At 40.4% G+C, this 26,037-nt stretch overlaps 1 protein-coding gene across 1 annotated transcript; it reads left to right on the top strand.

The window, feature by feature from the left end:
- Nucleotides 1-8,030: 8,030 nt before the first annotated feature.
- LOC106584144 (regulator of G-protein signaling 5-like) lies at nt 8,031-24,674 on the top strand. The gene is made up of 6 exons (XM_014169061.2): nt 8,031-8,049; nt 8,492-8,692; nt 13,086-13,199; nt 15,773-15,834; nt 21,056-21,222; nt 21,372-24,674. Exons 2-6 carry the CDS (start codon nt 8,649-8,651, stop codon nt 21,531-21,533), a joined length of 549 nt encoding a protein of 182 aa, XP_014024536.1. The 5' UTR covers nt 8,031-8,049; nt 8,492-8,648; the 3' UTR covers nt 21,534-24,674.
- Nucleotides 24,675-26,037: the final 1,363 nt, after the last annotated feature.

The raw sequence follows: 26,037 nt of genomic DNA on the forward strand, positions 1-26,037 counted from the left end.
AGGCATTGAAATTCAAAAGGAAATCATTTCTGCAATTCTTTTCTTCCACTTAAACAGGCAAGTTCTCCAGAAAAGCCTTTGCAAATAAACCTCCTTTATGTAAGCAATTAGTGGTGCTGTGGGAAAATACATTTAATTTCCACTCTCTTCTGGCCTGTGATAGCGTTCTGGAGAAACAGTACAACTTCATAAGAATCCATCGAGGCCTGTTCTGTCTATACCGTGTCCTGGGTCAAGTCCAGTCCAGTTTGGAACAGTTTAAAAGTGTGGATATGGCATTTGAGATAACAGTCTTGGCAATCCATTGGGTTTCATTACTATAGTCTCCATGATGACGCTTGTTCTGGGGCAACTTCACCTTACTCTGCTTTATCAGCCCCTCCTACTGTTGACCTTTGCTCAGTAGGAAGTGAAACGTTAGAGGGCCAGTCTAAGAGCCACACCAAGCAAGCCAATGAGTCATAACAAAGCACTGAGATTACATAAGAATTGGTGTTCTGTGTTATTTTTGGAGAAATGTCAACGTGAGATTAAACTCGCCTTCCTGTTTGGCCAAACACTCTGGCACGGGAGTCCTGTTGTTATACATTTTTGGGGAAACCCTTAAGACCTAATAAAGTTGATATACTGTTAAAGGCCAGGCACAACAGGCTAAAATTACATTTTTGCATCTAATACATTTTGAGATTTCTTGGTATTTTGGTCCAATAATATTAGTATTTTCAAAAAGTAAACAAACATTTCTACAACTTGAGGAAAATGTATATTTAATTGATCATTTAATTGATCATAGTATTGTCATCAAAATGGCATGAATTTTAACCACTTTTAAATGGACATATATCCATAATTTCAAAGCTCATTTCATAGAGATTGTTACAAACTGGACTATATGTAGTAAGTTACTTTGAAGAGATGGTGATTGGGTCAAAATAGGCATTTGGCGATTGGTAAGCTAAATTCAGTGTAACTGTCTTTAACTGCCATTTCCCTAAAGTCAGACTCTTCCCAAATGGCAACTCATGGGATATGCAAAAATAAGGGAAAAGGGTCTTGTTTTAGAGCAATTATAGCTGGGCAACATGTTCTTTCTTCAGAGCTCTGGGAAGTGAGGTGATTTTCTAAATAGTTATATAGTTCAATAAATATACACGCAGGTGTTCTGCCTGCTCTTTGTTGTGTGATTGCGATTGGACCAAGATTTAAGTCACATTTCAACCAAACTACAATCATTAAAGCTGTTATTAAACATATGATGACCTCATTCACATGATGTAACCAATGTTTAGATCCACTGCCAATACTAAAGTTATTGAATCTTCATCTTCATTTAAACTAAAGTAAAAAATGTAATAAAAAGTAACACAATAAAATAACAATAACGAGGCTATTTACAGGTGGTGCCGGTATGGGGATACAGGTTAGTCGAGGTAATTTGTACATGCAGGTAGGAGTGAAGTGACTATGCATAGATAATAAATAGCGAGTACCAGCAGTGTACTAAACAAATGGGGGGGTGGTCAATGTAATAGTCCGGTGGCCATTTTGATTAATTGTTCAGAAGTCATATGGCTTGGGGGTAGAAGCTGTTAAGGAGCCTTTTGGTCCTAGACTTGGCACTCCGGTACCGCTTGCCGTGCGGTAGCAGAGAAAACAGTCTATGACTTGGGTGACTGGAGCAGTTGCCATACCAGGCGGTGATGCAACTGGTCAGGATGCTCTCGATGGTGCAGCTGTAGGACTTTTTGAGGATCTGGGGACCCATGTCAAATCTTTTCAGTCTCCTGAGGGGGAAAAGGCATTGTTGTGCCCTTTTCACGACTTTCTTGGTGTGTTTGGACCATGATAGATTGTTGGTGATGAGGAAACCAAGGAACTTGAAACTCTCGACCCGCTCCACTACAGCCCCGTTGATGTTAATGAGGGCCTGTTCGGTCCGTCTTTTCCTGTAGTCCACATTCAGCTCTTTGTCTTGCTCACATTGAGAGGTTGTTGTCCTGGCACCACACTGCCAGTTCCTCTCTATCGGCTGTCTCATCGTTGTCGGTGATCAGGCCTACCACTGTTGTGTCGTCAGCCAACTTAATGATAGTGTTGGAGTCGTGTTTGGCCACGCAGTTGTGGGTGAACTGGGAGTACATGAGGGGACTAAGTACACACCTCTGAGGGGCCCAAGTGTTGAGGATCAGCATGACAGAGGTGTTTTTGCTTACCCTTACGATCTGGGGGCGGCCCATCAGGAAGTCCAGGATCCAGTTGCAGAGGGAGGTGTTTAGTCCCAGGGTCCTTAGGTTAGTGATGAGCTTTGTGGGCACAGTGGTGTTGAACAATGAGCTGTAGTCAATGAACAGCATTATCACATAGGTGTTCCTTTTGTCCAGGTTGGAAAGGGCAATGTGGAGTGCGATTGAGATTGCATCATCTGTGGATTTGTTGGGGCAGTATGCGAATTGGAGTGGATCTAGGGTTTCCTTTCAAAGCACTTCATGGCTACTGACGTGAGTGCTACGGGGCGGTAGTCATTTAAGCAGGTTACCTTTGCTTTCTTGGGCACAGGGATTTAGCTTGTCTGGTAGGCTCGCGTCACTGGGCAGCTTGCGGCTAGGTTTCCCTTTGTAGTCCGTAATAGTTTGCAAGCCCTGCCACATCCAACGAGCGTCAGAGCCGGTGTATTGGGTTTCAATCTTAATCCTGTATTGGCGCTTTGCCTGTTTGATGGTTCATCTGAGGTCATAGTGGGATTTCTTATAAGGATCCGGATTAGTGTCCCGCTCCTTGAAAGCAGCAGCTCTAGCCTTTAGCTTGATGCGGATGTTGCCTGTAATTCATGGCTTCTGGTTGGGATATGCACGTACGGTCACTGTGGGGACAACGTCGTCGATGCACTTATTGATGAAGCTGGTGACTGATGTGGTATTCTCCTCAATGCCACTGGATGAATCCCGGAACATATTCCAGTCTGTTCTAGCAAAACAGTCCTGTAGTGTAGCATACACATCATCTGACTACTTCTGCATTGAACGAGTCACTGGCACGTCCTGCTTTAGTTTTTGTTGGTAATCACGAATCAGGAGTATAGAATTACGGTCAGATTTGCCAAATGGAGGGCGAGGGAGAGCTTTCTATGCATTTTTGTGTGTGTAGTAAAAGTGGTCTAGAGTTCTTTTTCCTCTGGTTGCACATGTGACATGCTGGTAGAAATTAGGTAAAACGGATTTAAGTTTGCCTGCATTAAAGTCCTGATCCTGGTGTCGTGTCTTTGGCTATGCCGGATTAAGTGATATGACATGCTAACCTATAAAATTCTTTCTCTAATTAATATTACCTGATTAATCTAATCATGTAAATGTAATTAACTAGAAAGTCGGGGCACCACGGAAGAACGTTTATAGAGCCGTTATCTTCCGAATAAACTCTTAAAATACTTAGTAATACTTTACATCGATAGCAGTCAATATTAACCCTTATCTTATTTTCAGTCTCATAATGAAAGTTGTAAATTCTTGGCTATCTTCACGAACCCTGGCTAACAAGTTGAATCAGCAATACCAAATTGGGTTTAATTATTTATTTACTAAATACCTAAACTAATCACACAGAATTACAAATACACCGAATACAAATGATGTCATACATGATGGCTGGTTACACAAAGGAAAGGGGGTTGGGCTTGAATGAAAGAGCGGGAAGACTTAGGAACAAAGAAACAGCAGCTATGCTATCGTAAATACATTATCTTATGCATTCTAAATTACCGCCCATTTGGAAAAAGAAAATGCAATAAATATTTACTCTGAGCTGCGCTTCGGTAGATTGGTCGTAGATGCTGGCCGGGTTGGCCAACAGATCTTCCTGTCCTCGGAAGAATGCCAATGGTGGTAAAGTGGATACGTGGTGGTATCTTCGTCTGGTTGTTAGACTGGATCCGTCGTCCGTCCTTTCCTAGCCCACATCTACAGCGGCCGCTGCTAACTCAACGGCTAGGAAGTATCACTTCTGTAGTGAATAAGCTCAAAGTTCATACCATTCGCCACCAAAGCTCACGCCGAGGTTGGCTTAGTTCTGTACTTGACATGTGTGTCCTTCTAATGTAGAGGCTGCAGACCTCACGTACTGGAACTATGGTTATCTTTTCGTCAAAGGCTTATATAGTGGAGAGGGGGAAGGATGTGTTTCATCGTTTATAACCCCTGTCTCTTCACAGGGGTGGGCCACTGATCAAGCAGGGCACTTTCCTTATGAAAACCCAATTCTCTCATTTGGAAGCTAAAATTACATTTAATCTCCTAACAAACAATTTCAATATCAAACATTTCAATTGCATAACAATTCCATGTTACTCTGATAACTAGAGGGTGTATACTTTCTCAGGTACAGTTTATGTCGTCCTGTCATCAGTCATAATGTCTCAGATGACAACCGAACTGACATCCATACTCTTTACATTCCCAAGCATATTTCCAACTGGTTTTATTACCAAAATATGGTTCCTTTTCCCGATTTGTTTGATGTTCCCAGACTCTCTATATTTAACACAGGCTATTCAAGTCCTTCAGTAGGGTCAGAAAGAGAGGGGAAGGGAGAAAGGTATTTATGGGGGGGTCATAAACCTTACCCACAGGCCAACGTCATGACACTGGTTTGTCTGGGACAGGAACGGGCACCTTCTTCCTCCTATCCAGGGTACAGGCCTTTGTTTTCTGTGTGCTCTCCAAATATCCATCCCTGTCAAGCAGCCTGGCCTGTATAGTATGGCTACTGGCTGTAAATCACGTTCCATCACCCAGAGAATGAGATTATTCTACACAAAAAGGGTTCTTCGGCTGTCTCCATAGGAGAATCCTTTTTGGTTCCTGGTAAAAAATGTTTTTCGTTCCAGGTAAAACCATTTGGGGTTCTATGTAGAACCCTCTGTGTAAAAAGTTCTACATGGAACCCAAATGTATTCAACTTCGAACCAACAAGGGTTCTTCAAAGGTTTCTCCTATGGGGTCAGCTTGTAGGTTCTTGATAGCACCTTTTTTTCTAAGAGTGTAGTTCCTGGCTTGGATTCTATTCAGAGATGCTCTTTAGTTTACAGCAAACAGACAAATTAAGTGTATTTAAATATATATATCTTCTTCATACAGTAGAAGGATCAGACTGAACGTAATGGAATGTTTGTTTACTTGTTTTCTGAGTGTCATGTGTGTAATTGCAGTTTTCCATGCTTGTTCACCATTTTGTTCCTGAACTTTCTTTAAAAAATGTAATGTTCTTCTGAGAGGACTCCTCACATTAGGAGATTTGGGAGGATTGTTCATTTTCAATTTGCTTTACACATACAGATCGTAAATGTCATGGTACCTAAATAGTACTGATTTACTGAAAAAATTTCAAAGCAACTAGAAGTTAAGATAGAGTACCAGTCAAAAGTGTTGACACACCTACTCATTCAAGGTTTTTCTTTATGTTTTACTATTTTCTAGGTTGTTGAGAGAATGCCAAGAGTGTGCAAAGCTGTCATCAAGGCAAAGGGTGGCTACTTTGAAGAATCTCAAGTATATTTGATTTGTTTAACACTTTTCTGGTTACTACATGATTCCATATATTGACTACGACTACAGTATACTGTATATTGGCAACTAAACCTTTCAAATGCCAGTACCATGATCCAACCAATCATGCTTATACCAGCCATGGAACAGTTGAAGTTTACATACACTTAGGTTGGAGTCATTAAAAATTGTTTTTCAACCACTCCACAAACGTATTGTTAACAAACTATAGTTTTGGTAAGTCGGTTAGGACATCTACTTTGTGCATGACACAAGTAATTTTTCAAACAATTGTTTACAGACAGATTATTTCACTTATAACTCACTGTATCACAATTCCAGTGGGTCAGAAGTTTACATACACTAAGTTGACTGTGCCTTTAAACCTGTTTGGAAACTTCCAGAAAATTATGTCATGGCTTTAGAAACTTCTGATAGGCTAATTGACATCATTTGAGTCAATTGGAGGTGTACCTGTGGATGTATTTCAAGGCCTACCTTTAAACTCAGGCTTGATATCATGGGAAAATCAAAATAAGCCAAGACCTCAGAAAAATTGTAGACCTCCACAAGTCTGGTTCATCCTTGGGAGAAAATTCCAAACACCTGAAGGTACCACGTTCATCTGTACAAACAATAGTATGCAAGTATAAACACCATGGGACCACGCAGCCGTCATACCGCTCAGGAAGGAGACGCGTTCTGTCTCCTAGAGATGAACGTACTTTGGTGCAAAAAGTGTAAATCAATCCCAGAACAACAGCAATGGACCTTGTGAAGATGCTGGAGGAAACAGGTACAAAAGTATCTATATCCACAGTAAAACAAGTCCTATATCGACATAACCTGAAAGGCCGCTCAGCAAGGAAGAAGCCACTGCTCCAAAACCGCCATAAAAAAGCCAGACTACGGTTCGCAACTGCACATGGGGACAACGATTGTACTTTTTGGAGAAATGTCCTCTAGTCTGATGAAACAAAAATACAACTGTTTGACCATAATGACCATCGTTATGTTTGGAGGAAAAAGGGGGACGCTTGCAAGCCGAAGAACACCATCCCAACCGTGAAGCACAGGGGTGGCAGCATCATGTTGTGGGGGAGGGACTGGTTTACTTCACAAAATAGATGGCATTATGAGGATGGAAAATTATGTGGATATATTGAAGCAACATCTCAAGACATCAGTCAGGAAGTTAAAGCTTGGTCGCAAATGGGTCTTCCAAATGGACAATGACCCCAATCATACTTCCAAATTTGTGGCAAAATGGCTTAAGGACAACAAAGTCAAGGTATTGGAGTGGCCATCACAAAGCCCTGACCTCAATCCTATAGAAAATGTGTGAGCAAGGAGGCCTACAAACCTGACTCAGTTACACCAGCTCTGTCAGGAGGAATGGGCCAAAATTCACCCAATTTATTGTGGTAAGCTTGTGGAAGGCTATCAGAAACGTTTGACCCAAGTTAAACAATATAAATGCAATGCTATCAAATACTAATTGAGTGTATGTAAACTTCTGACCCACTGGGAATGTGATGAAAGAAATAAAAAGCTGAAAATAATCATTCTCTCTACTATTATTCTGACATTTCACATTCTTAAAATAAAGTGGTGATCCTAACTGACCTAAGACAAGGATTATTTTCTCAGATTAAATGTCAGGAATTGTGAAATACTGAATTTGAATGTATTTGGCTAAGGTGTATGTAAACTTCCGACTTCAACTGTAATTGTGTGCGAAGTTGTCACAAGTTACATTGCATTAGCTTCATCAGACCAGTGTTTTAAGATTAATGATTACATCACTGAGAATATACACAGTTTATTAAATGCAGTCTTGTTTAACAATCTATCCAAGATAAATGGGAAATACCTCCAAACTCTCAGACAAGTATGTTTTAGAGAAGTCCCACTGTTATCATTGTTATGATTTTGCTTTATAATGATTGATATACAGCAAGTATTACTCTGTACCACCATTAACAACTAGACCTTATTTAGGGTTGTTGGTGTAGCTACATTCTTTACCAGTGTGGTGGACTTTCACATGACAATCAGCTTGAGTTGGCATGGGAATGTGAACCAGTCTTTCGTGTTACTGTGCATTAGTAACCAATGCTATCAGCTATATAGGAATGGTAACTTCACATCCCATTGTTCAGGGTTCAAGTCCAAACCTCAGTCTACTGAGACTTGCTAGTGCCAAAGAAAGTTGGAGAGCGTGGGTGTGCACTCTATGTCTATGCATACCATTACTCGTCAATAGGGGAAATGCAATCATTGTTCACCATTCTTGATTACAGCATGGTCAGTTACATTTGTCACACTGGCTAATCAACACAATGTTGAAAACAATTCAACATGAAACTACTTTAATAGAAACTTCTAACATGAGGTCCAGATCTCTCTTGTAAGGAGATAAGTGTTGGTCTTTTTGGATAAAAATGAATGGCTCCAACTACCATATAAATTACAAGGTTTTTTTTCCTCAACAGCTGTAGACGGGATATCTGTGAGTGAACCTTTCCTATTTATAGCTAATGATGTTTGCTTTGTTTGATGGTTGAAAAAGCCAAGCATGCATTGCTCACATAGTTAATGTTGATCTGAAACATGTTTTTCCAGCTCCGCTGGAGTTCATGCCAGTCCTAGGACCACCTACTTGCAGTCTATACCTAAAGTTGAATTCACTTCCATGTTTTGCTAATTGAGAAAGATAATCGAAAGTAATCTTGATTTGAGTGTTAATAGGCTGTTAAAATCCTGATGAATTACTTGACACATTTCTCTTTCACCACCTGATCAATGGTTCAGTTCAGTACAACTTTTTTTTACCTTTGTAAATTTAAGCATCTGATCCCAGATCTGTGGTTAGGGACTAACCTCTTCTTCCAGCCATCCCAGTTCTACCAGACCACTTCTCTCCCAGCTGACCCTGACTTCTCTTCCTGCAGTCGCAGACCTCCATTTCATTGGCTTATGCTCTTGGCCCTGAGCCAATAGTCTCTATGTATATAAACTCCTCAAGAGTGCTGAAAGACAAAGTCAAAAAGAAAAGGGAATCTTACGGTGGTGGACTCACTCAACAACACATCAAAAGAAAAACAGAAAATGTGTAGAGGATTAGCTGCATTACCCCAAACATGTCTGGAAAGGTGAGATACCAAAAGCATTATGCTCTTCTGCTCTCTGAAAGGGTAATCTCTCCTACTGTAGCTTGCCTGAAATAACCCCAGAGATATCACATCACAAGTTTCTGAGGTTGATTTCTTAGTCGGAAAACATTTAGTCTGTAATTAAAATCAGATTTCTTTATTCATAGTTAATTTTTTATGCTGAGCTCTTTTTTAGTATAGTTGAAGTCATTGACATATGCTGTATGGTAATGAAGTTAATTGTGAATATAGTTCTTCATTAAATAATTTTTCTACTTTTTTTAAATACTTGTCCAAAATCTTTCAACTATCCAAAAAGTTGAACGTTTCCAGTTGCAGAGATAAAGGTATTGTTCCATGATCTGATAAGATCTTAATGGCTGAATGATAGCATCTTGCTGACTGTATTCCACTACTGCAGTCCAGACTTAGCAATTGCTTCCACCTGCAAGAAAGGAAGATTTTGCCAAAATTAAAAGCAAAAAAGAGGTACAGTTTCTGCTCTTTGTCATCCTCTGGTGATTAACTAATTAAGATGCAGATTAGGCAGGTATAAAGAAACATGATATGAAGAAAATGTAGTACATTTCAGAAGAACAGAATAGCATACTCTGAGTTGTCCTTATGTTAGGCCCTGATCTGGCTATGCCATTATGGCTGTGGGCTACACTAATTCATTTAGCTGACAAGATTTGCTTAGAATTCCGTGGCATTATTTTATATTATTTTATAGTATGAATAATACAATTAAACATAGCTGAATAAAATATAAAGGATATTTTCTCCAAACTATTTGAGGGCGTGAGCTATTCTACCTTTGAGTGATTAACAAAGAAACAGGTACTCCTATATGCTTAATTTTGAGTTTTTATTTATGTAACTTTAGTCGTGATACAAACATTGGGCTACATGTTTTGATTTTTAATACATTCTAAGGTTGCATGATCCGACTCCAATGGTGATTTGAAAAAAGTCACATGAAAGGCATGAGGCTCTGCTTGTTTTTTTGCACAGGCTGTACACGCTTCAGCAGTCTCTCATTCACAATTTGACAAGCACTTGATAATGCCGAGAATTTCCAGGCAGCATCCCCTTTGTGTGGCCATAATGCCACCTAAAAATACCTTTTGTGGCCGTTGTGGCCTTGGGCTGAATATAATATCACCTCTCACTCACATGGCTCGCCGTCACGTGATCAGGTCTTTCTCACAGGCTACAAGTGAAGACAGACACATCAGGGATACAACTGCATGCGTCCGTATCCAATTCCGAGGCGCATATTGAAGATATTGGAATAACTGTCCACATTTACTTTTTGGCAGCCAACAAGATGAGTGGCCCAACGAACAGCAAAAGCACTAGTCTATGTCAATCTACTATCCCCCATAGAACAAAAGCTGACGCAACCAATCAGAATGTTTAGCTTCAAATGTTGATAAACTATTAGACTATTTCTTCACATTATGAGTGCAACAATGCGCACACAGCAGTAGGCTATAAGGAAAATGTTCCATTAGCAGGAAAACACCATTCTCAAAAGTGACCGCATATGCGATTATGCATGTAATGCTTTTATTATAAAGGTGCATTTTTATGGTTAATATTATCTTCCCCAAACTTGAAACTCACATGCTGAATATTTATGCCAGTTAGGCTCTACACCCTTTGTAAAGGGGATTAATCTGTTTAATGTTAAGAAGTTATTTGGCCACTTTAGTTGTGATATAAACCTTATCAAAACATACAGTACCAGTCAAAAGTTTGGACACAGCTACTCATTCAAGGGTTTTTCTTTATTTTTACTATTTTCTACACTGTAGAATAATAGTGAAAACATGAAATAACACATATGGAAAAAGTAGTAACCAAAAAAGTGTTAAACAAATCAAAATATATTTTATATTTGATTCTTCAAAGTAGCCACCCTTTGCCTTGATGACAGCTTTGCACACTCTTGGCATTCTCTCAACCAGCTTCATGAGGAATGCTGTTCCAACAGTCTTGAAGGAGTTCCCACATATGCTGAGCACTTGTTGGCTGCTTTTCCTTCACTCTGTGGTCCAACTCATCCCAAACCATCTCAATTGGGTTGAGGTCGAGTGATTGTTGAGGCCTGGTCATCTGATGCATCTTAGTCAAATAGCCCTTACACAGCCTGGAAGTCTGTTTTTGGGTCATTGTCAAAACAAATGATAGTCCCACTAAGTGCAAACAAGATGAGATGTGTCTGTTACTTGAACTCTGAGAAGCATTTATTTTGGCTGCAATATGAGGTGCAGTTGACTCTAATGAACTTACCCTCTGCAGCAGAGGTAACTCTGGGTCTTCCTTATCTTTGGCGGTCCTCATGAGAGCCAGTTTCATCATAGCACTTGATGGTTTTTGCGACTGTACTTGAAGAAACTTTAAAAGTTCTTGACATTTTCCGGATTTACTTACCTTCATGTCTTGAAGTAATGATGGACTGTTGTTTATCTTTGCTTATTTGAGCTGTTCTTGCCATAATATGGACTTGGTATTTTACCAAATAGGGCTATCTTCTTTGAAGAATTTAAATTCTAAAATATATTTAGATTTGTTTAACACTTTTTTGGTTACTATATGATTACTATATGATACTATATGATGTGTTATTTCATTGTTTTGATGTCTTCACTATTATTCTACAATGTATAAATAGTAAAAATAAAGAAAAACCCTTGAATGAGTAGGTGTGTCCAAACTTTTGACTGGCACTATATAGGCCTATGGGCTAGGCTACATGAGGTGTGCGACTATGATTTGACAAAGTCAACAACAAAAAAGGCATGCACTGTTTCTTGCCTTAAGCTGGGCATCATTCACAAGTGATAATATATCATTCAGAAGTGATAGGCCAGTATTGTAGCGAACGGAGGACAATATTCCTGGGTTTCATTTTCATGCCAGCCAGATTGTTTTTCTTTAAAACAGGAGTATAACCTATGTGCTTAATATTAGGAAAGTTGAGAAATAAATATGGTAGACCTAGCCTATAAAATACTGTAACATGGAACAATGTTTTTTAAATTAATCAAATGGTTAGCAGGAGAGGCTAAATGGCCAATTCTGGCCTACAAAATGATGATTTATGTTGCGCAGATGAGAGCCAAGTGAACCGAATCACACAGGGTTGTAACACCTAAGGAAGACACTAGAATATATCACGGTGACATCTAGATGGCTACCAATATTAGTTATTTCTTGTGTAGGATGCTATCCTACTTGAAATACTGTATAATCCTGGGAGGGGAAAACCCGCCACGTTACTAGATTCCATCGCCGACACTGTGTTAGGCCACAGCTGACCAGTGACACTGCACCTTAGGTCGGCAGGCACCTCGATACAATACGGTGCACAGGTCATTCGCATCAGCTTTAGTGGATCACGAGTATGGCTCATAACACGGATTATGTGTAAAATTCAGCCCGTCAATCCCCAAAAATATGGGTCATCTTTTGAACTGCTAGAAACAAGCAACTTTCTCTGTATTAATGGTGGAAACATAATGGTCACAAATCTGTCCTCAGTATTCTCTATGGCACTCAGAGACTGCGATACAGCCTTTAATCACAATATTCTCTCAGTGATGTTTTTATAGGTCACACAGCTAGATATCTACAGGAATTTAGAGCAAACCAAAATGGCTTTTGTCAACTTGAGTTAGGTAGCTAGCAAACGTTAGCCAGCTATCTAGCTAGGCTAGCTAAGGAAACATGCAGTAATTCAACATTGGCTAGCAATAAATATGCTTATAAACAATAAATATGCTTATAAACAAGGCAAGGTACCTACTCAGCAGCTGCGGAAAATATTCTTCCACTTCACAGCCGCTTCAAGATTATATTTATTAAAATAGCCAGAGCTTCATGTGTCTCCCCCAACAGCATGAAGATGGAACCTGAAATGGATCATTTGAATCTAGAGTAGGCATAAGCTAGTACTGTAAAAAAAAAAAAAAAAGTACAGTATGTTAGAGTAATTTTTACAGGAAGCTTCCTAATTACAGTTAATAACAGTATTTTTCAGCATTTTACCCATAATGCAGTGCAATCTACAGCATGAATGCTGTGAAACACATGAATGGTATACTGTGCATCTTACAGTGTTCAACTGTTGAAATTACAGAAAAGTCTTACAGTGTACTGTAGGTCTTCTGCACTGTTGCTGTTTGCTTTTCAACTTGTATTGTATCGAACTTCACTGATTGGTTATAGCTATCTGTGTCTCACTTGGTTTTCCTGACTACAATCTGCATTAGCCAAAGCCATTACTATGGTCGTTATACTGCTCTAACTCCTGAATGTGTGTCATTTAAAAAAATTACAGCATCCTCCTTAATGCCTTTATTTCCTCATGTGTTTCCTTTCTCAGGGCTAAAGAGATCAAGTCTAAGTTGGGGGTTCTCCTCCAGAAGCCTGAGAATGGCATTGACCTGATTATCCTCTATCCCGAGAAACCAGAGAAGAAGCAAGAGAAGCTTCAGAAGTGAGTACTGTAGCGTTCTCCTTCCCTCAGACACACACACACAAACATGAACAAAAACACATACTCTCTCTCTCGCGCACACTCCCGCAAACACCTTAGAACAGCATGGCTACAGACTGCAGCAGTTACATCCCTGTGCTCCTCAAAGGAGGGAAACATATAGAAACTACTCTGCTTCAAACAGTGTCAATTGGCATTTGTAATTGTGACTTCTGAAGGTAATTGGTTGCACCAGATCTTATTTAAGGGCTTCATAGCAAAGGGGGTGAATACATATGCACGCACCACTTTTCTGTTTTTTATTTTTATTTATTTTTTGAAACAAGTTAATTGTTTCATTTCACCAATTTGGACTATTTTGTGTGTGTCCATCACATTAAATCAAAATCAATTTAAATGACAGGTTGTAATGCAACACAATAGGAAAATGCAAAGGGGATGAATACTTTTTCAAGGCACTGTATGTAAACATCATTATAAAGTGACTAGTGATCCATTTGTTAGAGTGGCCAATGATTTCAAGTCTGTATGTAAGCAGCTGCCTCTCTGTGTTAGTGATGGCTGTTTAACAGTCTGATGGCCTTGAGATGGAAGCTATTTGTCAGTCTCTCGTTCCCAGCTTTAATGAACCTGTACTGACCTCGCCTTCTGGATGGTAGCGGGGTGAACAGGCAGTGCCTCGGGTGGTTGTTGTCCTTGATGATCTTTTTGGCCTTCCTGTGACATCGGGTGCTGTAGGTGTCCTAGAGGGTAGGTAGTTTGCCCCCGGTGGTGCGTTGTGCAGACCGCACCACCCTCTGGAGAGCCCTGCGGTTGTGGATGGTGCAGTTGCCATACCAGGCGGTGATACAGTCCGACAGGATACTGTCAATTGTGCATCTGTAAAAGTTAGTGAGGGTTTTAGGTGCCAAGCCAAATTTCTTCAGCCTCCTTCACTACACTGTCTGGGTGGGTGGACCATTTCAGTTTGTCAGTGATGTGTACGCTTAGAACTTTCCACCTTCTCCACTGCTATCCTTCGATAGGGGGGTGCTCCCCCTGCTGTTTCCTGAAGTCCACAATCATCTCCATTGTTTTGTTGACGTTGAGTGAGAGGTTGTTTTCCTGACACCACACTCTGAGTGCCCTCACCTCCTCCCTATAGGCTCTCATCGTCGGTGATCAAGCCTACTATTGTTGTGTCATCTGCAAACTTGATGATCGAGTTGGAGGTGTGCATGGCGACTTGCAGTCATGGGTGAACAAGGAGTACAGGAGGGGGCTGAGCACGCACTCTTTTGCGGCCCCAGTGTTGAGGATCAGCGAAGTGATGATGTTGTTTCCTACCTTCACCACCTGGGGCGGCCCGTCAGGAAGTCCAGGACCCAATTGCACAGGGTTGGGTTGAAACCCAGGGCCTCAAGCTTAAGATGAGCTTGGAGGGTACTATGGTTTTGACTGCTGAGCTGTAGTCAATGAACAGCTTTCTTCCATAGGTATTCCTCTTGTCCAGATGGGATAGGGCAGTGTGCAGTGTGATGGCGATTGCATCGTCTGTGGACTTATTGGGGCGGTTTGCAAATTGCAGTGGGTCTAGGGTGACAGGTAAGATGGAGGTGATATGATCCTTGTTTAGTCTCTCAAAGCACTTCATGATGACAGAAGTGAGTGCTACAGGGCGATAGTCATTTAGTTCAGTTACCTTTGCCTTCTTGGGTACAAGAACAATGGTGGCCATCCTGAAGCATGTGGGGACAGCAGACTGGGATAGGGAGAGATTGAATATGTCCGTAAACACACCAGCCAGATGGACTGCGCATGCTCTGAGGACGCAGCAAGAGTTAAGAAGTTGAAATGTCTTACTCACGTCAGCCACGGAGGAGAGCCCACAGTCCTTGGTAGCAGGCCACGTTGGTGGCACTGTATTATCCTCAAAGCGGGCAAAGAAGGTGTTTAGACCCCGGAGTCTAACGTGGCTGGTTTTCTTTTTGTAGTACGTGATTCTCTGTAGACCCTGCCACATACGTCTTGTGTGTGAGCCGTTGAATTGCGACTCCACTTTGTCCCTATACTGACGTTTTGCCTGTTTGATTGCCTTGTGGAGGGAATAACTACACTGTTTGTATTCGGCTATATACCAGTAACTGAAACGTAGCTGGTTTGAATCCCTGAGCTGACAAGGTGAAAAATCTTTTGATGTTCCTTTGAGCAAGGCACTTAACCCTATTTGCACCTGTAATTCACTCTGGATAAAATATAATGACAACGAGAGAGATCATCCACTTACTTGGGGAACCTCTTACGTAATGGCTATTTTCCCCACTAGTTCAGTAGTACAGCCATCAATTAAGGTTAGATGCTGCAGGGCTCTTTCTCGTACTAGTGTGTGTGTGTGTGTGTGTGTGTGTGTGTGTGTGTGTGTGTGTGTGTGTGTGTGTGTGTGTGTGTGTGTATTAGCGGGAGAACAATCGAGGACCTCTAAACCTCAATGACCTTGCAGGGTGCTGTATTAATAGGCTGTGGGTGACAAACTGTTTAATCAAGGGTAAGGTGCGTGTTGTTTAATTGTAATATTGTGTTTGTGTGTTGAACAGGCCCATTCCTGAAGAGGCTGCTCAGTGGCGTGAGTCCCTCGACCATGTGCTGACCAACAGCTGTAAGTACGACAAGAAAAACACACATACACACACACCAAATAAGTCCTTGTGAAAAGCCATGAGGTCTTCTAGAAAACCATATGTTTCTTAACCCAATCATATGATACTTTACAAGTGACGCCAAATACTGAGCAGACTGACTAGAATTAACAGTAACTCTGATGGTATTCATTATCATTATGCAGAGAGATCTCCTGGGAGAACTAACATGTTATAATCCATCTGTGAACATAAAGTCTATATTATGTAATAGATGACACCTGGGTCTAAAATTAAACAGCTGGAAAATACTGAATGCCTTTAAGGGTCTTTTCTCAATCTTCCCAGTCAAAACTGTTTGCTGCTCTGGCACCCCAATGGTGGAACAAGCTCCCTCACGACGCCAGGACAGCGGAGTCAATCACCAAATCAAATCGAATGTATTCATATTACATCAGCTGATCTCAAAGTGCTGTACAGAAACCCAGCCTAAAACCCCAAACAGCAAGCAATGCAGGTATAGAAGCACGGTGGCTAGGAAAAACTCCCTAGAAAGGCCAAAACCTAGAAAGAAACCTATAGAGGAACCAGGCTATGAGGGGTGGCCAGTCCTCTTCTGGCTGTGCCGGGTGGAGATTATAACAGAACATGGCCAAGATGTTCAAATGTTCATAAATGACCAGCATGGTCAAATAATAATAATCACAGTAGTTGTCGAGGTTGCAGCAAGTCAGCACCTCAAGAGTAAATGTCAGTTGGCTTTTCATAGCCGATCATTGAGAGTATCTCTACCGCTCCTGCTGTCTCTAGAGAGTTGAAAACAGCAGGTCTGGGACAGGTAGCACGTCTGGTGAACAGGTCAGGGTTCCATAGCCGCAGGCAGAACAGTTGAAACTGGAGCAGCAGCATGGCCAGCATGGCCAGCCCAACCTTCCGGAGACACTTGAAACCCCACCTCTTTAAGGAATACCTGGGATAGGATAAATTAATCCTTCTAACCCCCCCCCAAAAAAAAGACATAGATGTACTATTGTAAAGTGGTTGTTCGACTGGATATCATAAGGTGAATCCACCAATTTGTAAGTCTGCTAAAAGACGTAAATGTAAAATGTAAATGTTCTAGTGTGATGCATTCCTCAAGGCTGTGGTGTGTGTGTGTGTGTGTGTGTGTACATGCGTGCGTGCGTGCGTCATAATCGTCCAGGTCGTGTGAATGACCAGACACAGTGCTTAAGCCTGCTTGTTTATGTTTGCGTCGGAAGCCTCATATACTTAGAGCTGGCTGGTGAGATGATGAGCTCACACACACACTGGGAAGCATGATTTACTAAGAACTGGTTTGAGTTATGTTGTGCTGGTGGTGAAATGTGTAAACTGCTCTGCTCCCAGAAGATTCCTGATGCCGACACAACAGACAAAGCAACATAGCATAATGTTCAGGGATGCTGCCATTAATGATGCTTAAATGTATGCAATCACTTCCCCAAAAATTATAAGATGGTATTATGCCAGGAATCTCTCCTCACTTACAACATTCATGTGTAAATCATATAGTTGTCTGTGATCAGATATGTACTGTACATACATAAATACTTACGTGCATAAGTACATGATTTAGGCTACTGGGTTGTATTGGTACCACATGCTTTGATCTTAGTGTATGGTAGTAGCCTACTGCGTCGCCGGTTTACTAACCACCGTCCTGGCAACCCATCATTACGCACACCTGGCAACCCTCATTACGCACACCTGCCCCCCATCCTGAGGCACACCATCACTACCCTGATTACTCATCCTTTATCTAGCACTCCCTAACATCACTCTTCAGGTAGTATTGGTTCTGTGTTCATGTCCAGACGCTGCGCTTGTTTTGTATTGTGCTATGTTCTTTATTATTAATATTAAACTCACCACATGACTCCCAGCGTCATCGTTACACCTACCCTTATGAAAAAAACACGTCAAATTTGCAGTTTCACATTCGAAAAATGCAATTTCACACGTGAAACCATATTCTCACATTTATAAAATGTTGAGTTCACATGTTAACACCACCTTTTCACATGTGAGAAGATTAACATGTTTTTACTTCACATGTGAAAACACATTTGCTGTTTCATATTAAATCCAAATGTTAGATGCTACCACCCTCCTCCAAATCAAAACCAAAACATGAATTTCATGTTGTGTTCTCATTTTCTGCGCACACCTGTCTGTGTTTCACACCTGTTTGTCCTAGCTAATCAGCGTCGCAATACAGGCACCATGCTGCCAGACAGGAAGTAAAACGGAGCGTGTGCGAGCAAACATTGACATCTACAGTATGTTTGGTTTTGATTTGGAGGTGGGTGTGGTAGCATTAACAATTGCATTAAATTATTTCCTGGGAACTGCTCCGCGCTGCAAAAAAAAAAAAACACTTTTCAATCAGAACCGTCTATTGAATACAGATACACTACATGGCCAAAAGTATGTGGACGCCTGCTAGTTGAACATCACATTCCAAAATCATGGGAATTAATGGGGAGTTGGTCCCCCCTTTGCTGCTATAACAATGTCCTTTCTTCTGGGAAGGCTTTCCGCTAGATGTTGGAACATTGCTGCAGGGACTTGCTTCCATTCAGCCACAAGAGCATTAGTGAGGTCGGGCACTGAGGTTGGGCGATTAGGCCTGGCTTTCAGTCGGTGTTCCAATTCATCCCAAAGGTGCTTGATGGGGTTAAGGTCAGAGCTCTGTGCAGGCCAGTCAATTTCTTCCACATCAATCTCAACAAAACATTTCTTAGAATCGTCTAGAATGTCATTGTATGCTGTAGCGTTAAGATTCCCTTCACTGGAACTAAGGGGCCTAGCCCGAATCATGAAAAACAGCCCCAGACCATTATTCCTCATCCACCAAACTTTACAGTTTACGCTATGCATTCAAGTAGGTAGCGTTCACCTGGCATCCGCCAAACCCAGATTCATCCGTCGGACTGCCAGATGGTGAAGCGTTATTCATCACTCCAGAGAACACATTTCCACTGCTCCAGAGTCCAATGGCAGCTTGCTTTACACCACTCCAGCTGGCACTTGGCATTGCGCATGGTGATCTTAGGCTTGTGGGAGGCTGCTTGGCCATTTCATGAAGCTCCCAATGAACAGTTCTTGTGCTGACATTGCTACCAGAGGCAGTTTGGAACTCGGTAGTGAGTGTTGCAACAGAGGACAGATGATTTTTACACTCTATGTGCTTCAGCTCTTGGAGGATTGGCAATCCCGTTCTGTGAGTGTGTGTGGGCTACCACTTCGCGGCTGAGTCATTGTTGCTCCTAGACATTTCCACTTCAAAATAACAGCACTTACAGTTGACCGGGGCAACTCTAGCAGAGCAGAAATTTGACAAACTGACTTTTAGGAAGGGTGGCATCCTATGAGGGTGCCACATTAAAAAAGTCATTGAGCTCTTCAGAAAGGCCATTCTACTGCCAATGTTATCTATGGAGATTGCATGGCTGTGTGCTCAATTTTATAAACCTGTCAGCAACGAATGTGGCTGAAATAGCCAAATCCACTAATTTGAAGTGGTGTCCACATAATTGTTTATATATAGTGTAATATGGAACATTGATTTAACAGAAATAAAGTTTGTTAGGAAACCTGAACAAACAGGTAGCATGGGGAAAGTGGTGAAGATTATGTTCTGTAATGTTATTATGTTGATGTGTAGCAGTGTGATTCAATAGCCTACTAAATGCCACAAGTGAAGTTTCAATCCAGGAAAAATAAAATAGTTCACTACAGTTCAATTCAATGTTCTTCTCCAGAATTTTTTTTATCATCCATAGGGTTTTGTGTAATTTGATTTCAGATTGCTGCATTTGATTGCCTCTCTGTGTAACACATTGTCTCAAAGTGGCCATTCAGATAGGAAATAAAAGCCAGAGAGATAACATCAGAGGTAGACAATAGGACACACATCCATGAGCTTTGTGTTTCTGCAGTAATGTTCACTATAGTAGAGTCCCTGGATAGATGAAAGCAAAGAGATTTTTCCAAAAAGAGGTCAGGTGGTTTTTCTTTTTTCTGAGTCAAGGGAAGTTGCCGGATCAGGGTTCTGGTTATTTATTTATACTAAACTAAAATATAAAAGCAACATGCAACAATTTCAACACATGTACTGAGTCACAGTTCATATAAGGAAATCAGTTAATTAAAAAAAAATTATTAGGCCCTAATTTATGAATTTCACATGACTGGGCAAGGGCGCAGCCATAGGTGGGCCTGGGAGGGCATAGGCCAATTTTCCCTACAAAAAGGGCTTTATAGCAGACAGAAGTACTCCTCAGATTCATCAGCTGTCTGGGTGGCTGGTCTCAGACAATCCCGCAGGGGAGGAAGCCGGATGTGGAGGTCCTGAGCTGGCGTGGTTACACGTGGTCTGTGGTTGTGAGGCCGGTTGGACGTACCTCCAAATTCTCTAAAACGATGTTGGAAGCGGCTTATGGTAGATCAATTAATATGAAATTCTCTGGCAACAGCTCTGGTGGACATTCCTGCAGTCAGCATGCCAATTGCACGCTCCCTCAAAACTTGAGACATCTGTGGCATTGTGTTGTGTGACAAAACTGCACATCTTAAAGTGTCCTTTTATTGTCCCCAGCACAAGGTACACCTATGCATGATCATGTGGTTTAATCAGCTTCTTGATATGCCACACCTCTCAGGAGAAATGGCAAAGAAGAAATGCTCACTAACAGGGATTTAACACATTTGTAAACAACATTTGAGAGAAAGAAGCTTTCTGTGCTTATGGAACATTTCTGGGATCTTTTATTTTAGCTTATGAAACATGAGACCAACACTTTACATGTTGTCTTATATTTTTGATCAGTATACTGTATATACAGTTAGGCCCATTATGTTTTCACTTCAGCAACACATATTGAGGATTAGCGGGCCATGTTAGAATCCAACCCCTAACTCTGATATTGTAAACACTCAGCCATCAGAGCTTATCATCATCCTATCATAACAGTGGCAGCATGTCTCTGGAATTCAGGTCTCAGGGGAGATGTTGGAGGATTGGCCAAATGCCCTCTGTGTTAAAATATGGGAACAACTCACTGTCTCTCTATTTCACTCTGTCTCTACTTTCTCTCTCTTTGCTTCATCTTTGTTCTTTGCTCTGTTTCCCTCTCCCCCCACTCTCTCTCTCTGACAATTTAATATTCCCATCTCCTCTATCTCTCCGTCTCCCAGATGGCCTGGCCATGTTCCGTGGCTTCCTGCGCTCTGAGTTCAGTGAGGAGAACATTGAGTTCTGGGTGGCCTGTGAGAACTTCAAAAAGACCAAGTCTCCCATGAAGATGACTGTGAAAGCCAGAAAGATCTATGAGGACTTCATCCAGACCGAGGGACCCAGAGAGGTGACAGAAAATGTGGCAAGCAAATGTGTACTATTGTTGTATTTGTTGTGGAAGCCCAGACTTAACTTATCCTTCCTGTCTCTGTCTCTCTCTGTCTCTCTCTCTGACTCTCTCCTCCTTCCCATCCTTCTCACTTTTCCTCCCTTAAGGTGAACATTGATCATTACACCAAGGATGTGACCCTGAGGAACCTGCTTGACCTTTCCTCCACAACCTTTGACCTAGCCCAGAAGAGAATTTATGCTCTGATGGAGAAGGACTCCTTCGGCCGCTTCCTGAGATCCGAGAAGTACCAGGAGCTGGTTAAATAAGAAGATGAGTAAGGGTAAATTCCAAACCAATTGGTTATCATTTGAAGTGGAATTAGGCCTTTAAAATTATTTGATGGAATTGATTCTGACTGCAGGTTTGATAACTAAGGACAAACATAAAGATAGATCTCATTCTAAACCACCTTGACTCCATACTGACTAATTACTACTATATTTGTCTTATATACCTGTAGCCAATCAACATTTTACAAGTCAATTAAAAAAGTAAAGAGTGTAGAAATACAATATGACAATATGACATTATTTGTTAAATGCTTAGTCCAACTGAGAGAAACAAACCGCCAATCAATTAAACAGTGATTTAAACAAATACATTTGAACATCACCATTTCTTAGAAAGATAAACCAAAGGTCATAATTATTGCAGACAAAATAATCTGCAATGGTTTTGTCCCATAGACTAAATAAAAAGATCCTAGACAGACAGACAGACAGACCATATTTGTACAACAACTTTCCCAGGGATAAAAGACCATTGGCTTTCAGAGTTTCTGGGGAGGAGAATTGACCTCTGCCTTGAGACTCTTAGTGACACATCCAGTACCCATCCAGTGTTCTAAATGGGGGAGAAAGGGTGAGGGACTTCTTGGAACCGGACACTCTAGCATTCCCACAGCCAAGTAGTAAACAGTCTAAGAAGAAAAGACATACAGTAGAAACCAGGTGCCTTGAGAAGTTGTGAGAACCATGCTCTCATGCGATCCTTGGGACCAGTGGTAGGCAGTTTGTTCAGTGGTTTATGGACCACTGCATTGTACGTTGATAAGATGGGAATACCGAGTAAGAGTGGATTTCATAAAAGAATAGAACTCAGTATTTTCTCCAAGTATTTTTTTGAGGGGAGGTGAACTAATTGAAAGTCAGTCATTTCACCTAAAGATAGCAATGAAGCATTGGAGATGAGTAAAAGACACATACCCAATACAGCAACATCATAAGGTTTTGTGACTTTTCTACCATAACAAAATAGAAATATATGCACTCCATTATTGATTAACTAATCTTATCAAGTATTTCTATACAGCTTCCAGCATTTCTGTTTATCACTCACCATTCACTATAATAACATTTCTTCACACCTTTGATGATCTGAAAAGTAGATGGTTTTAAAGGGTGGAGGTATATCAGTATGAAAAGGTTCTTGTAGTATGCTCTCAGTCTAGTGTAGCAATTATATAAATACCTTACATTGTGTTTCTATTATGCACATGCATGTTTTTATATATTTTAAGGGTGCATCTGTCATAGCCATAACATTGAAGTATTATTACACAAAAACTCAGTACCTATACAAGTCCTTATTGTTGCCCCATACACACAATTCAACTTGCTGCAACACTGCAGGTCAGGAGTTGACAATATGGTCATTATAATTAATTGATTGTCCAATAAAAACTTTGCAATCACTTGACATGGTACACTAATAGAGTTTAGTAACGATAAGGCAATTCCATGTTAACAGAATGATGCTGAGACTCAGATTTTTCACTTTAAAATGTATGTCAAACAAAAACAATGACTGCAAAGTTAAACTATACAACTCTATGTTCAAGGACTACTTTAAACAATTTCCACTGACACATTTACTTGAAGAACAGTGCAGATGCAAAGTTTGGTAACAGAATGACGGTTTGTCCTGTTTGTGCCATCCTTCTTTTACTAAACTTTGCATCGGCACTGTTCTTCAAGCAAATGTGTTTTTGTAATATTTTCAGTGGAAATTTTTAAACATCGTCCTAATGCATAGAGTTGTATCGTTGTATTCTCTTACTGTGGAATTTCCCAATACTAACACAAAACAATATGTTTCTGATGTGGCATTGATAAGTGTATCTGGTTGCATAGATTGGCCAATCTACTGCTATTGCTCAAGATGTGCCTTCAGTGAAAACACTTACGGACTTATGACTTATGGAGTGCTAAGTTAATATCTAACACATGTATTATTTGTAGTCAACCACATAAAATACATCAATACATTAAATTCATGAAGATGTAGTTATTTTTCTATGTAAATATCTACCAGTATTTGTGTTGATTAAGTTGACTACCCCACTTGACTGAATGGGAGTTGTGGCCAAGAGAGGACTGATTGAAGAGTATCCAGGAGAGGACCATGTATTTTAACTGTCATAAAAGAGAAAACATCTGACTATCTATTGTCACTCTGTTTTATTATGCAATATCCATGTATTTTTTACTCTTTTTGTGATCACAAGTTTATCGTTTACTAAAGAACATCTCTCAACATAGTACCCAAGAGAAGGCCTACACAAGGATTTTACACACACCAAGTGTTTCATAATAAGTAATTATTTGTTTGTGTGATGACATAAGGGATCAATATTACACAGATACATAGGGGAGAGTGGGGTAAGTTGAGCCAAAGGGGTAAGTTGAGCCATCCTTGTTTCTAGGAAACCATAAAATCCTCCCATAAATAACAACACTCACTAACACTCACACTTGACTTTTCCCCCCCTTACTAGCTCTGACTTTGCTTATTGAAAACATTTACTTACTGTGACTGTGATATGTGGTTGTCCCACCTACAGTAGCTATGAATGCACAAACTGTAAGTCACACTGGATAAGAGTGTGTGCTTAATTACTAAAATGAAAATGTAACAATTTTGACCATATATTTAAAAAGATTTCATCATTTTATGGAGTTTGTGAAGGAAGAATCCACATGGAAAAAGTGGTAAGCAAGTTTGGTCCAAAAAACTGATTTTCACCAAGTCAAATGAATTTACTGTGTTAGAGGTATCATGATGCTTGTATCTAAACCAAAGTAGATCATTTTAAGATTGTTCTATAAATCAGTTGGGGGTCTTTATAAGCTTCAATATGAGGTCCTAAACCTAGCATGAAAGTGCATCCTTGTAGCTGTGTGGGCTAATATAAACAGAATGTTTGCCTTGGGGTAAGTTGAGCCAATAGTCATTGGGTACATTGAGCCAATGGTTGAGCCAATGGCAAGTTGAGCAAATTGAAGTGTTTTCTTCCAAGGCATAATGCAAGGGATTATCACTGGGATACAAGTGTAAAAAAAATAGTGTTTGTTAGGTGTTAAGGCTGTGTTAAAATATGCTTAAAATAATAAAAAGACAAAAATTGATTGTGATTGTGTTGAATTGTGTTTGAAAAATAAAGATAAAAGTAGTGGTGATTTTTCATTCAGCACAGAAATGTGGGTCGGTTTAACTTATGCGGTCCTGCGGCTCAATTTACATGAATTCTGATTATTTCCAGGGATACACAACATCCTGAAATATATGTAAATATCTTAGAAAAAATACTATATTTCCCTTGCGGGAGTAATGCTGAACGTAAATAATGCCTCAACTTAACCAACTCTCCCTTACATACAGTACACAAAATGAATAACCCAAAAAATAACTATTTAAGACAGAGGAGATGATGATAAATCCCATCTAAAATACACACCCGCTATGATATTGTATATTAACAAACACACAGCTTCCTGAGGCAGAGTTAGCTAACCTCCAGACGACTACTCACATGAAGAGAGAGGGTGTTTTTATTCTAATTAACATAGTGCGTGCATTGGACCCAGGAGGAGAGCATCATTTACCTGCGAGCGAATGAAAACGTCAGAGTAGCGAGTGGAAAACAAAGAGGAAGCTGATGCACAGTGTCACAGCCTAAAATGTAGGCTTTGCACTCCTTATTTCTGTCATGGTTCCTAGAATCACATGGAGGGTTGTGATGTCCCCTTTTGGTCATCTGTGAACCTGACAAACGTCTCGTTGGTTCTCTCTTCCCTTTTACATGCGTTCACTTCACACACTAGCGGGTTCTGTCGTATGTGTTGAGATTTACACAACCCAAATGGGCAAAAACTGGTTGAACCAATGTTGTTTCCACATCATTTCAACCCCCAAAAAAATCTATGTGATGACGTTGAAGCAACGTGGAAAACAAATTGGATTTGCAAAAAGTCATCAATGTCAAATTGGATTTGGAAAAAGTCATCAACATAAGGTTATTTCAAATTTTTTTCCCCCAACATTTAACCTAAATTCAATAACATGGTGACATTTGTTGTTGATTTCACATTGAATTCATGTTAGTTGACAACTCAACCAAATTAAAATCAAAACTAGATGTTAAACTGACATCTGTGCCCAGTGAGAAGGCTGTGTCATTGGAACAGGATAAATAATATCAGTCATATTGGTAAATCTTTATAATATACATTTTATGAACAAATACTATTAAAAGCCAGACCAGACAACATGACTTCATAATGTTAAAAAATATCCTACATCTCTTTTTACTCTCTGGCCAATCAACACCATTACTACTCCATGAACCATATCGGTCCGCAGCCATGTGTCCAATTATATACCATGAGAGTACACACAACACTGGGCTGGAGATAAAACCCCACACACCGTGGAGATGGTCAGATAACACCTCAATTCTTCTTTCAGCATGAAGAGATGGATGATTACGAT

The sequence above is a fragment of the Salmo salar genome, chromosome ssa23 (assembly GCF_905237065.1).
Source record: "Salmo salar chromosome ssa23, Ssal_v3.1, whole genome shotgun sequence".
NCBI lineage: Eukaryota > Metazoa > Chordata > Actinopteri > Salmoniformes > Salmonidae > Salmo > Salmo salar.

Coding starts and splice junctions, on each gene's coding strand:
- LOC106584144 (XM_014169061.2), top strand. CDS start 8,649: ATGTGTAGAGGATTAGCTGCATTACCCCAAACATGTCTGGAAAG. Junction 15,835..21,055: donor CCATGTGCTGACCAACAGCT/GTAAGTACGACA, acceptor TCCGTCTCCCAG/ATGGCCTGGCCATGTTCCGT. Junction 21,223..21,371: donor AGACCGAGGGACCCAGAGAG/GTGACAGAAAAT, acceptor TCCTCCCTTAAG/GTGAACATTGATCATTACAC.